Here is a 14,028-nt window from a genome sequence, read left to right as displayed (position 1 = left end):
TTGCTGCAGCACTCCCAATCTACAATCCTAAAATACAGACACGAGTCCAGGAGTAAGAACTAGGGTTTCATTCGACAATTCAAGCAACAAGTGTAACAATGATCCAAATTGAAGTCATCCCATTTAATATGGTGCATAAGCTCTTCAGTGGCTATGATAATGTAGTCAAACTAAACAAGCAAGCATACCTGCCTTTGAGCCAGGAATGTACCAGAGGAGCATTTTTTTGATGGACAAATTTTAAATCCATCTTCAAAGAAAATATACTCCAGCAGTCACTTGATCTGGAAGATGTACAAGTCCAAAGAACCAACTCCAAAGTGCAGCAGGTGGCTTAGGTTAAATTTGAGTTTGGCCACCACTGGATAGCATCTGGAATGTGTGGAATGCACATCTCAAAAAGGGGAAAATGCAAGTGCTTAGAAATTCACATAATTGAGCAGAACATACACAAACTGGCCAGGTGATGGTATGTTTGCATTATTTAATTTATAAAAACAATGGCATCATCCAGCCCATAAAAACATGATAAGAGTACATATCTGGACAAGTTGTTCCAACTGATCTACAACACTGTGGTGCTAATTATGTATACAGCCATGAGTAGAGGAGAATTAGGCCAGCTGGCATTTCCAATTTGTCATGTAATTGCAACGTGCAAGATGTCTAAAATTGAATTTGCAACATAACGACAGTATTGCTATTCATAGTATGTAAACGGGGGGGGGGGGGAAATAAAAGCCCAGCAAACCTTCGGAAGTGCTGCAGTATGGTAAACAAGTTTAGTAACCAGTTTGATGCGCACTATTAAATACCCAAAACATGAAATAAGGTCCTTTTAATCCGTCAGACAGTATGCCAAGCACAACATTCTAAAACGTTCTTGCATTTACATTGTAACTAAAAAAATCATAGGGAGCAAGTACATTTACACATTGGTAAAACAGAATACTTAAATTTGACAAAATCCACAAAAGGTGTACCAACAATTTCAATCTCTCTTTACTTAATTGTAAGTCCATTCAGAAACTTGGGGAGCTCCCACCACACTCCAAATTGCACAGCCAGCTAGTCCATGCAGAATTCTGGAATGTCCAACTGTGAGGCAATCAGAGGCTCTGTCTGAACACGAGGTAAAGCAGTCTTATTGGCCTCTAATCAAATTTGATTTTCTTTCCTTGAGGAGTCGTCTTTCCACCTCTGAATCCTACAAAAGAATATACAGATTTAGATTCAAATCTGAAATTATCTGGGCATCAAATAATGAGCTAATCAAAAGGCCAGAAAATATTGCAAAATGTTGAGCTGCAAGGCCTGGCTTCAAATTCGGATTGTGTTCTCAGTTTTACATATATAGCTGGACTCTGCACCCCGGAATTGAATTCATGCAGGTACCGGATTTGTGATGGGCAAGGAAGCAAATATTCATGGGCAACTCAGCACCCCAAACACCACAATGAATTTAAATATGTCCAACACCCTCATCCAACAGAGCATTAGAGAGTTCTATTTCCCCATTTTTCATTAGTTCTCCAGAGCTCACTAGATGTTTCCTACTGCACAGATGATACTCAAATGTCTAAATACAAAAATCAACCGCATTAAGCCCTTGTGATGCAACCAACCAATTTAGATCAAATATTGTCTTCAATACATTGTACATAAAATCTTGCTTTTTATCCAGAACTAAACTTGCTTCTCCAGGGAGGTAACTCCCAAAAGACTGCAATGTTTTTCTGGTAATGAGAAACTTATTTCAATGAGTCAAATAAATGGAGTCCAATACCTCCAAATCCACCTCGACCACCGCCCCCTCGGCCACCACGACCTCTGCCACCAAATCCACCACGACCTCTTCTCCCTCTTCCAAAACCTCCGCCAAAGCCTCCACCAAAACTACCACCAAATCCACCTCGACCACCTCGCTGGTTTTCGCCTTTCGGTCGAGCAAAGTCAAGTGTAATTTTGGACCCATCAATTTCTCCATCTTCCATCGCTTCCTTAGCTAATTTTGCATCTTCTTCTGATGGGAAGTCCACAAAGCCAAAACTGAAATAAAACAGTATTATTTTCTATTATTAGAGAAATATGCCCCAGTATGCAAAATAAATTTCATTAAAATATTGCATCTATGAATAACTCACCAAAATCTGGTCAATTTATTTAATTAACTGTGACAGACTAGGCACTGTTCTTTCGAAGCAGGACAGACTGTGCTTTACTATCCTTCTCTTGCGAATCCATCCACTGTCACAAATTAGGCAGTGAGGAGCTCAATGAGAAGGGGAAAAGCAACAATTTAATTTACCTACCCTTTTGATCTTCCAGATTCCCTGTCTGTTGCAACTCTAGCACTCTCAGCTCCCTCAAAGGCTTCTTTCAACGTTTCTTCAGTTGTGTCATCAGAAAGGCCTCGAACAAACAATGTCTTGCTGGGACCTAAAAGGTGATATGGTTAGCAAATTATATATCATGCACAACCATGGAAATCATGTACCCATCATCTAGAAATTGTAAACGTGAACATTGCATCTAGTGTCTTACCATCACCACTCCTGTTGCCTTGGTTGCTGAAATCCAATCTCACAGTTCTTCCCTCAATTTCTGTGTTGCTGTGATTCTCAAGAGCTTCTTTAGCATCCTCAACTGATTCAAACTTAACAAAAGCAAATCTAAGATAGAAAAAGGCATAAAAAATATTCAAATATTTGTGAATGGAAAATCCCAATTTACATAACCAGGAAGTGCACTTTTGTGTTTGGATTACCCCAGTGTCGGGGAAATTAATATTGGGGGGAAACCAGAGTATTCAAGAATTGGCTCGAGACACACGACTGCATCAAGGTTTCTAAGTTGGATTTCAGGGGTTCCCACAAATAACATTTTAAACAAAACATTCATCTTACCCTTTCGGTCGGCCATTCTTTTCTGGTATTTTGATGAATGATGCTTTCTCAAAAATATTCTGAAGGGTTTCTTCTGTTGCAGAATATGCCAAGTTATTTACAATGATAGTGTCAGAATCTGAAATAAAACCTACAAGTTAGTTTTGACTCCTCTGCTTTTTATTGCATTTTTGTTATTGCAGCTGGATCAGCACTTGACTATCTAGAGGAATTGTTCAAAAAGGTTTCATCATGTTTGTCAGACTGAAATTCATCACATCCAGCTACCAAAAAGCTGCAGAAATATTGCAACTTATCAAATAATTTTCTAGCTCAAATTCTTAAATTAAATGATATATTTAACAATTAAAATATTTGTACCTGGTTGTACTTGCGCTTGTCCAGCCTTCACATTTAACATACTCTTATCCCCAGTGAAATCAACGACAATGGCTCTACCCTCAATTTCAGTGCCTTGTTTCTGTTCCAATGCTGTATCTGCAGCTGCTTCATTTTCAAATTCAATATATGCAATGCTGAATTCAAGAAAACAAGAGTCAACCTACTTCAAAACCATTGGTGCGATTTTACAGAAATTAGTTCCGCGCCGAGCGAGTTTAGCCAGGTGATCCCCAGAGCCAAGTGACATGAACAACCTGCTATCGACTGGAATCTGCTGAAAGTTGCCGCCTCAGTGAGGAACCCCCCCGTTGAGTCCAGTCCAGTTTCCTGCACAAACCACACACCAGTGCAGAAAGAGTGCAGGGTGCCTCAATATAGGGTGCCCAGGTGGCACTTGAATCTGCAGATTTGGGTCCCACCCATAGTGGCGGGTTCCAGATCACGATGTCCCGTGCAATACTGCGTGCGAGGCTTTACAACCTGCACAAATCTAAGAGGCCTCTTGCGAGATTTACTGGCGGTATGAGCCATTTCACCTCATGTGTACTAATCATATCAAAACTAGAAACGTACCCCCGTGTCCCTGAACCATCGCGAGAAGCAGGAATTCTGATGTCAATAGCATCTTCAAAAATCTCTTTGAGGTCATCCTGTGTTATCTTGAATGGGAGATTTTTGACAAACAATGTCCTGCAATCCCTTTCTGCAAGAAAAGCATCTAATTAGTTTCTACAGCCAATGGCATTGACATAAATGTCAATGTTACACAAATATAGTGCAATCTATGACCAGAAACAGTGTACAACGTTCTCTACAGACATGGCAACAAGATGTAAAAAATCTTAACAGGATTGTTAGCGCTCAAACAGGAATAAAATTATGATCTACTGCACTGGTAGCATTAATGACAGCATCGCTACTGCACCTTGTTTTCCACTGCATCCCCATACCATCTCTAGGAACCAAAATTACAAATTTGATTCCAAATCAAGCTCCGTACTAGTAATGAATTTTAATAGGACAATTTCAGTGCAACAATATACAAATTGGGAACCTTCGGATTCATACCTCGTTTGCTATCTGCATTGCTTTCCTTACTGCGTGCTTTGTCAAGTTTGACTGCAAGTCCCAGCACTTTGTTTCCATTGAATTCCAATGCTTTTTCTAGCTGTTCTTCGGTTTCAAAGTCTACATAACCAAATTTCCTGCACCGAAAATAAAAATTCTCAACCAATGGCCAAAATTCACAGGTTGTGACTGTACAGAAAGCATGAACAAATTAAATTAATCATCAAATATAGCCACTCTATTTACTCAAGATTACCATCCCTAGATCAGCTCATTGTTTATTGTAAACTCTAGTCATGGAAGTCTTTAATCCTGACATTTGGATCCCATGCATTATATCACAAATCAAGACTCATTTTATCTTAAATAGGATAACTATGGCAGTAATTCACCATTTAAAACCAGATGTACGCTGTTCATAAGTAGCCAGCTAGGACCAATCCTGCCCTTGCCACTAAAGTTTGGCACAAACTTGCAGTAGAATCCACTCATGCAGGACAGCACGGTGGCAGTGGTTGGCACTGCTGCATCACAGCACTGAGGACCCAGGTGCGATCCTGGGTTACTGTCATTGTGGAGTTTGCAGTCTCCCCATGTCTGTGTGGGTCTCATCCCTTCTACCCAATCAGCAGGGTAGGTGGATTTGCCATACTAAATTGTCCCTTAATTGGAATTTCTTTCCCTTTTTGAAAGAAGAATCCACTTATGCCGTGGAATTGTTTCTGGTGGGTGTGTTTTAGAGCACCAGTGACACCCAGTGTCTGCATGGATTTCTCCAGAAGTGCGTTTCCTCCCACAATCCAAAGATGACGCTAAATTCCTCCTTTATGTCCACTGGTTAGGTTGGATTACAGGGATAGGGTTGGGTGAACGTGTCAAATGGCCTCCTTTCACACTGCAGGGATTCTACACTTACATATGCAATCTAGTAATTGATGGCCACATTCCCCATTAGTTAATGCCCAAGGATATCGTACTATGTACAACAATAAGGCATGATGAGGAATGCCACCATTCATTCACCAGAAGCTGCACTCCAAAAGCTAGTGATTCGAAACAAACCTGACTTGTGTGGTAAGATTTCTATCAATAAGGCAGATACACACCATTTAACTAAGACTTGTGGAAGCATCTTGCAAACTGATAAATACCTGCTGGATCCAATTCGGACATCCGTGACTGAAAGTTTCTTCTTGGTGAAGAAGCCATTCAAAGCTTTCTTTAGTTCCTCAAAGTTCTTCTCAGAGTTCAAGTTTCCAACAAAGAGCGAAAAGGATGCTTTGAAGTGAAACAGAAACTGAAAATTCAATGTGGATCATTTGGAGGTTTCAATACTTCACAATGAATAATACTGGCATATCAGAACAAAGAAAGCATCATACTTTTCAGTATTAAGTCCCTCTTGATAATCATCATCTGTGCACATTGTAGAAAAATCCAGTTAATGCATAAAAGTATTTCCCATTCAATCATATCCAAGGTATCTACTGTTCATCTACGTGCTTCTTTGCAAATCTTATTGACTGCAATGCCTTTGCAAAAACTGCTCGCCATCACCAGGATGTTTGCAATCTCAACATCTTGTTTGACCTCAAGCAAATTTTTATTTGTCCATTCACAGGATGTAGGTAGGTATTGTTGGCTGAGAGGCATTTATTGCCTATTCCTAATTAGCCTCAAAACCGTGACAATGGATTACTGTGGCCTCGCCATTTCAGAGGTAGCCGTGGATATGATACGGAACACGGCAAATGAGACATTAATGAGCTAGCTCGGTATGTACAGCTACCTGGGATTTTCACAGCCATTGTTTATGATACATTAGCATGGATAGAAATTTTAACAGGTTGGTAACTGGTAGGGTTACACAGGGCTAAATATTAGTTGTCAAGCACTACATTAATGACTGGATACAAATAAATAATATTTCACTTGTTGCCTACAAATAACTCCTACCGATCATAGATCCATCTCTCAGCCTTGAAAATATTAAATGACTCCTGATCTCGGGGAAAGAGAATTCTACACAAACCAAAAATAATTTCCCTGCGTCTGTAATTATAGGATAAATGTTGTCCTCTTGTTCTGCACTCTTACAACGGGATGCAAACAGTACAAATTCACCCCAGGATTGTGAGATTCAATCAGATCATGGGTATAGGCACAAGCTCAGGAATCAGTCATGTGAACTACTTTTATCCTTCAAAGAAACTCCCAAGGCCTTAACATGTGCAGCAACACTTCCTTTTTTCGATCTATAAAAATGTCACCATTACAACTTGCTACTATTACCTGCATATCAACTTTGACTCTCCACCAGGACACCCACATCCACCTGTACCCAGTTCTGCAGTGTCTCCGTTCAAATAACACAATGCTTTTCTACTTGCCCGCACTACTTCTGCCCACTCACCCAACCTATCTAAATCCTTATGTAGCGTAGTAAAATCGATAGAATCCCTACAGTACAGAAGGCCATTCAGTCCCATCTAGTCCACACGGACCCTCTAAAAGAGCACTCCACCCAGGCCCATATTGATCATGGCCAGTCCACCTAACTTGCACATCTTTGGACCATGGGAGGAAACCAGAGCAGACAGTCATCCCAAGGTCAGAGTCAAACCTGGGTCCCTGGTATTGAGGCAATGCTAGCTATTGCACTTGAGGACATTTTAATCTTGATGAAATAAAATGAAAATCGCTTGTCACGAGTAGGCTTCAATGAAGTTACTGTGAAAAGCCCCTAGTCGCCACATTCCGGCACCTGTTCAGGGAGGCTGGTATGGGAATTGAACAGTGCTCCTGGCCTGCCTTGGTCTGCTTTAAAAGCCAGCGATTTAGCCCAGTGAGCTAAACCAGCCATCAGCAACCATATATTTGGTCCCTTTATCAATGTCATTGACCCAAATTGTAAAAGGGCCAGCACTAATCCTTGTGGAACAGGGCACCTGGGAGGGAGATCTAGAATTAGTTGGAAGCAGTTGAAGTATGGTTTCTCCCATTTGACAGAAATTAGGAATGTTTGAAGTTATTAATATTTAGAATTTTCTTCTACACAACAGCAGAGGTTAGATCCTATGCTCAAGTAGAGTTGGACAGATTTTTGACCCACAAGTTAGTCCAAGGGCGTGGGGAGCAGGAATAAAAAATAAAGTTGATGCTACAATCAGAGCAGCCGAAACTCTTGACCAGTAGAGCAGGCTCCAAGAGACAAAAGCTCTACCCTGGCTCCTACTATTTGTTATTTAAAATTAAAATGAACCTTCGCTGGAGTGATGGGAGTTAAGTGGTGAGCATAGCTACCTTCCAAGCAGTTGACCTAGATTACATTCCTGGTCATCAGTGACGATTATTTAGAAGCACGACTCCGTAAATGTATTAAGAACAAAAACATTTCTAATGCAGTGTTTTAAGAGGTGACAGATCCTCAAAATGAATCTTTCCAGCTGTCAGAATAGGAACTGAACATATCCTCAATTAAAAATTGCCTCCTTTGAAGTGATGTTCAGCATAATGATGGGCCTAGACAAAGGAGACCAATTATTGCCTTTGGAGGGATTAAACCAGAGTGCTGATGGAAGGTTACAGCCCTGAATGTTGACCATTGCTATCAGACCTGCTGACTTTTGTATTTCCAGCTTTATATTAGCGCCAAATGTTCCAATATAAATGTAAAATTTAACTACAGCTTTACATCCTTCCCATAATCTAATCTCCCCCAACCGTGCTAATTATTTTGACCATAGTTTCATTTGGTTTGGCATCCATTTTATCACATCTGCCATTAAATTGTTACAGTAGCCTGCAAATGTGCAGTTGGTACAAATAAGAATTATGGTGATGCTAATATTTTCAAGTTTAAACTCTTAATGTTTCCCTTGCACTCACCATCATTTTCAGTCTTGTGCTTCTTAGCTGGAGTCACCGCCTTCTGCTCCTCTTTCTTCCTCTTTCCAGCTTTCTTTGGCACAGCCATCTCTGCAAAAGTGTAACCAACACAAATAAATTAAAAGGAAAATAACCTGACATGTATACCCTTAAAGCTGCTACCAAGTTCCTTGGAATGCCCTTGAAAGTATTATTTAAGTGATCAACACCCATGGCTGCAAGCATATGCCATACTATCAAATAAATCAATTTTCGTGGCAGCACGGTGGCGCAGTGGGTTAGCCCTGCTGCCTCACGGCACCGAGGTCCCAGGTTCGATCCCGGCTCTGGGTCACTGTCTATGTGGAGTTTGCACGTTCTCCCAGTGTTTGTGTGGGTTTCGCCCCCACAACCACGCTAAATTGCCCCTTAATTGGAAAAAATAAATTGGATATTCTAAATTTACAAAACATAAATCAATTTTCCAGACTAAAGTATACAAAGGGGGTTCCAATGTATCTTAATTTTCAGGGGTTATGGGGAAGGGGACTTCATATCAGGGATATGAAAACTAGATGGGCCCCCAAGAACATTTGGCTGTTACATTTTTGGTTTACTCAAACTAAAATGTTCAGGTGTTTAGCAGCATTCATTAACTGAAGGACTATTTTATGGGTCTCATTTACAACACAAGGTTGAAAACACATCAATAACAGGCTTGCTTCAGCACTGGCCCCCCAATAGCTCCACAACAGTCCAAACAGTCACACAGCTACATTCTGAAATGCAGAACCAGTTTTCCTTCAAAACTGAGGTTGTGTGTAAAATTTGTACAAACTAAATCACATTGCTAAACTCTTGATTGGAGGGCAGTTACCCTCAATTCTTCCAAAACTTACCAACTGCTTCCTGATCTTCACTCTCTTCTTCACTCTCTGCTTCATCATCTTCATCCTCATCCCCATCCACAGCTTTTACCATGCCAGTTTTCTTTGCCTTGGGTGGTGGCACTGTATCCATGGCTTCCTCCTCCTCAGATTCTTTGGAAAAAATTGTTTACAAAGCAATAAAGATGGAGGCTTTGTGGGCAACATTCGGCACCAATGTTTGGAACCTTCAAGCAACCAGATATTCACATACATACCTAAAAGCAGAGAAGCCTGCTAAATCAAACCATTCACTTTAATCCTACAGTGCAATCTTTCCTATAACAATGCAAAGTAATTTTCAAGTACACATGCAATTTACCTTTCAAAGTTCCTATGGAATTGGATTCCACCTCACTTTTAATGTTGCAGATCTTGACCAGTGGAAAAGTCTCCTTTTAAGAGTTCTTTAGTCATTTTAACTCTATTCCTGGTTACTAACCCACTTGCCAGAGGATATCACCCCCTCCAATATTTCCACCCGTCAAGCCAGTCCCTTTCTAACCTGAAGCTAAATTCACTAACTCAAACAAACCGATTGTGCAACTTCCAGATAATAAAATGTCTTACCATCCTCATCTTCATCATCCTCATCTTCGTCAGATTCTTCCTTTGCTTTTTTTGTCACAGCAGCTGCAAGCTTAGGAGTCGATTTCTCCTCCTCAGATTCTTCCTCTGAAATATGTTGAGATATAACATATTTTGTTCTACACCAAGAAAGCTGCTTACTCAACTCATTATTTCTTCCCTACCCATCCGATTTTTGCCTCCATGTTTTCACTGCTACTAACTTCATCACCAAAAAGCCGATTCTTTCATTCGATGGGTCAGAGCCCAGTTGCAATCTTTGGTGCGTCGGAATACCCAGGAGGCGAGAGAGGCTACTATTTTGGCCTTTGCTCCCCGGTACCCTGGAGACAGATCTTATTGGTGTGGAGGGACTTGGAACCCCCGAAACCAGGGGTATGGGTTAGTGACATGGCCGGGTTTCTCAGGCTTGCGAAGATCAAGTTCGCCCAGAGGTGGCAGCCGTTTATCGACTCCTCTGGGGAAAAGCAAGCTGCCGGCAGTGTGGGGCGAGGCAGGTGTGTAAAAGGAAAGAGGGAGGCATGGGGAGGGGTGTTGGATGAGATAGGAAATAGTTGGTGGGATTGTATATATAAGCCGTGTTGGCTGTGGTTATTTTTTTTGTTTTCCTCTTGAAAATTGTTTAAAATGCATAAATACCTTATAGAAATATTTTTTTTTACAATTAACCCATGACCAAGCTTTTGGTTATTTGTCCCAATATCTCCATTGTCAAGTTTTGCCCGAAAGAAGCACCTTGGACCATTTGCCAGTCTGCTCTGGATGGATGGAACAGAAACAAGAACTTGGCATGCTTGGGCACTTGACAGCACCTTAACCAGGGTATGAATCATCAACTGTACATACAAGGGGCCCAAAGCATTCTTGCTTTCTATCCTCCTTAAGGCATGCCTTGCAATATACCCTTTGACTACAGCCCCTAATGTGGCGCAGTGCCAAGTATTTACTATATTACTGTAAAGGTGGCAGATAAACGCAAGTTGTTTTCCAAGATTAGCTAACACAAATTGCAGCTAAGGCTGGGAACACCTACCAGAGTCTTCTTCCTCCTCTTCATCCTCCTCCTCGTCGTCCTCCTCCTCCTCGTCACTGCTCTCTTTTTTTACAGCTTTACCATTTTTTTTGTTAGCAGACGGTGGTGTCTTAGCAGCTGGAGTCGCAGCCTTTTTAACAGGAGGTGCTGGTAGTTCCTGCGTAAATGAATTATTTAAACAGTATGAGATTATTATTGTTTACTACTTACTCTAGAAAATCAGGTCCAACTTTGGCAAACAGGAAAATTTACAAACGCTCAGCACCATATATATTCCACATAGAATCTAGTTGATATACTTTTTGCAGACCCCATCATGCATTGGATGTCACAGGCACCCGTTATCTAAACAGGAATTGATATGTTTGACTGAAGTGCAATAATTACCTCCTCTTCACTCTCCTCCTCAGAAGTAGACTCTTCAAAATCTTCAGGGGGTGGTGGAGGGGCAGCCTTTTTAGGTTTGACCTGCTTTTTATCTGCCTAGAGAATGAAACAAATGAGATGAGTGTACAGGCCACCCAGAAAAAAGTCTAACATCTGGGAAGTTATGAAATCCCACATTTATATAATTATGCACTGCAACAGAAAAGGAATTCGAGAGGTCCCCCGAGTTGAAATGATGTACATCTTCTCTCCACAGTATCAGAACTACCTGTTAAATTCCCTGCATTCATTTTTGTCCTTCTCCAACGCATAACTTTCGTGCAACGGTAATAAACTTAACAACGCCCGAGTTTACAATTTATTTCAACCAAATATCTGCCGCCCCCATCATGCATTGGATAACAATCATAAAGTTATCTCCCCGCATTCGGATAAAGCAGACATCCCATATATAATACAACAGTAACTCCAATTCAAAAGTACGGCTGGGGGTTAAGCGCTTGCTTAGTTGCGTGCCTCCGAAAATCCCTGAACGAGAATCGCCCGTGCCGGAGGGATTTGTTTTGAATTCAAAATAACGCGGAGCCCGAAAGTAAAATAATTGATAATTACTGGGCATCATTCGGTGGTACGGAAAATTGTTTCCAAGTGATCCCAAAATCAAAGTGGGAGTGAAAAGCATAGGGCAAACAGAGCCACACGTGCTTCCCACAACGCAAGCTTGGCTGCACCAACCCGAACCGCCTTTCCCGCGTCCCAGGCGGTGTTTTTTTTTTCGGGGGAATAGTTCAATCCACTGAAAACTGTGAAATAAAGACTCAAGCCAGAAGAGGGAGGAGCGGCGTTTACCCCAGCACGCTAACAGGGGCGGCTCGGGCACGGGGGCCCAGGCTGAGCCGAGAGCCCGAGTCCTCGCTTTTTCCAACGTCCCCCGGCGGGGGGAGGTGGAGCGGATCAGGTTGAGAACTCGGTCGGACCGGGCTGAGGAACGATTTTAAAAATACACCCGAGGCCCGTGGAGAGAACAGGGTTGGATCAAGGCCATTAATCTAAAAGAGGCCGGTGGTCCGCATGGGGGGGGGGGGGGGGGCGGCGAGGCAAACACGAGGTCGAGGCCTATGGCCTCTAATGTGGGGCGGTGTGAACGGGAAAGGCCTCGATCGGGCCGCGGTGCCGTCACGTGGCTCCCCCCCGGTTGTTTGGAGTCCGGGCACTCTCGAGCGCACAGGCCGTCGAGCGAGCGCTGGCCCTTACCTTGGCCAGTTTCACCATTTTCAAAACGCTTGCTTGTCGGCTCGAGCGGACGGAGCTGACCCACGTGTTTCCACCACCGCGAGCTGCGCAGCAAAGAGAAAGCCACTGCCGACGTCACCGTTTTGACTTACATCACCCGCTCACGTGAGGCGCGCCGCCCAATCGGCGGCCGCCCGGATTGCCCCCCGAAGCCAGGCCGTCCAATCAGCGACCGCCGAATCCTGCGGTTGGTCCCCGCCCTGCGACCAATCACCGGCCTGCCTCGCGGGCCAATCCCGCTGCAGCCTCCGCCGGGCCGGGCGACCAATCGGAGCGGGGAGATAGTCTGGGCGGGGAATCCTGTCTTAACTCCGAAGGCCGAGTGATGGGGGAGCTGATTTAAAATGGCCGATCCAGCTGGAATGAAACACGGACACTTCCAAACCACTTATTGATTGGCCATGCTGAAAGAGGCAGCATCCAAATTTTAAAAATCGTTTCCCTTGTGTATTTTCTACCGTTTTGCACAAGATTAAGGCGCTAAGCGGCAGGAATGATTGATATCACACATAATCTTCGCTGGAGCATTGTTGAATTGTTGAAGTAAAATGGCTCTCATCTGGGGGAGGAGCAGGAGGCTGTGCTCGCCGAAGCCGTGCTTGAGTGACGCACGGCTGGTCTTTGAGGACACGAAGGAATTTTTAGAACAACTTCACTTTACGAAATAGCAACTTATTTGCGTTAGGGTGGATGGATGGGCTTTGTTGCGAGTTCGAAAATATTTTTGTGCAACTGCCCCCCGCGGCTTCAACGATGTTCCTGTGACTGCCGCATGGTTCGCCCCGAGCAGGCTAAAAATACGGGCATGGTGGCTCAGCGTGCAATCCACCAGAATCATTCTTGTAGTTAGCTTCCAATCGTGCTAAATTCAACTCGTTACTAAATACAACTTAGCAAGCTGTCAGCTTGAACCCAAACATCCTGAGTATAGCTATGGGAAGATGTTTTTCTTAAATGGTACAGTGTGATTATAGGTTTGTGACAAGTCAAACTGCAGTGACAATGTACCCCGTTTATTGTTGGGTACCTAAATGCACAATAACTTCACATTACTGAAGGGGCACCTGTGTTTAGGGCATAAGACATAGGAGCAGAATTAGGCCATTCGGTCCATCGAGTCTGCTCCACCATTCAATCATGGCTGATGTTTTTCTCATCCCCATTCTGCCTTCTCTCCATTTCCCCATATCCCCTTATTAATCAATAAGGGCTGCTGCCACCCTTGCAACAAAAAAAAAAGGCATTTTATTTGGTGCATTGTAAATGTATCTTTCAAACCATTCATGCATATATCTGGTGGGGAAGTTATTGGAATCCATAATTAAGGAAGAGATGACAGAACATTTGGAAAGACAAAGCTCAATCCACCATTGTCAGCATGGTTTTCTGAAATGGTAAGCCATGCTTGACAAACTTGCTTGAGTTCTTTGAGGACGAAACCATCAAGGTGGATAATGGGGAACCTGTTGATGTGATATATCTAGACTTCCAGAAGGTGTTTGACAAGGTGCCGCATAAAGACTGATCCAGAAGGTCAGATCGCATAGGATTAGACCATAAGACATAGGAGCGGAAGTAA

The 14,028-nt window shown here is 42.7% G+C and overlaps 1 protein-coding gene and 2 non-coding genes across 3 annotated transcripts; all 3 read right to left on the bottom strand.

Annotated features, from left to right (window-relative positions):
* Window positions 1-470: 470 nt before the first annotated feature.
* Window positions 471-12,559, bottom strand: ncl (nucleolin). Its single transcript, XM_072474264.1, has 15 exons — window positions 12,411-12,559; window positions 11,157-11,252; window positions 10,770-10,926; window positions 9,719-9,823; window positions 9,122-9,262; window positions 8,244-8,333; window positions 5,507-5,633; window positions 4,356-4,492; window positions 3,861-3,990; window positions 3,267-3,421; window positions 2,907-3,024; window positions 2,545-2,672; window positions 2,313-2,439; window positions 1,787-2,049; window positions 471-1,207 (listed from the first exon to the last, which is right to left on the bottom strand). Exons 1-15 carry the CDS (start codon window positions 12,426-12,428, stop codon window positions 1,155-1,157), a joined length of 1,845 nt encoding a protein of 614 aa, XP_072330365.1. The 5' UTR covers window positions 12,429-12,559; the 3' UTR covers window positions 471-1,154.
* Window positions 3,089-3,168, bottom strand: LOC140390941 (small nucleolar RNA SNORD20). Its single transcript, XR_011934969.1, has one exon. It is a non-coding gene; the product is annotated as a small nucleolar RNA SNORD20 (small nucleolar RNA).
* LOC140390939 (small nucleolar RNA SNORD82) lies at window positions 5,710-5,778 on the bottom strand. The gene has a single exon (XR_011934968.1). It is a non-coding gene; the product is annotated as a small nucleolar RNA SNORD82 (small nucleolar RNA).
* Window positions 12,560-14,028: the final 1,469 nt, after the last annotated feature.

This window comes from Scyliorhinus torazame, chromosome 14 (assembly GCF_047496885.1).
Source record: "Scyliorhinus torazame isolate Kashiwa2021f chromosome 14, sScyTor2.1, whole genome shotgun sequence".
NCBI classification, from domain to species: domain Eukaryota; kingdom Metazoa; phylum Chordata; class Chondrichthyes; order Carcharhiniformes; family Scyliorhinidae; genus Scyliorhinus; species Scyliorhinus torazame.
Note: the sequence above shows the minus strand (reverse complement) of the source record. Positions and strands in the feature narration are given on the sequence as shown.

Bases quoted from the DNA above. Each gene is read 5' to 3' on its own strand.
- ncl (XM_072474264.1), bottom strand. The intron at 4,493-5,506 runs GTATTTATCAGT...TTTTCGGTGCAG, and splicing joins GTCCGAATTGGATCCAGCAG to GAAATTTGGTTATGTAGACT. The intron at 1,208-1,786 runs GTATTGGACTCC...ATTCTTTTGTAG, and splicing joins TGGTCGAGGTGGATTTGGAG to GATTCAGAGGTGGAAAGACG.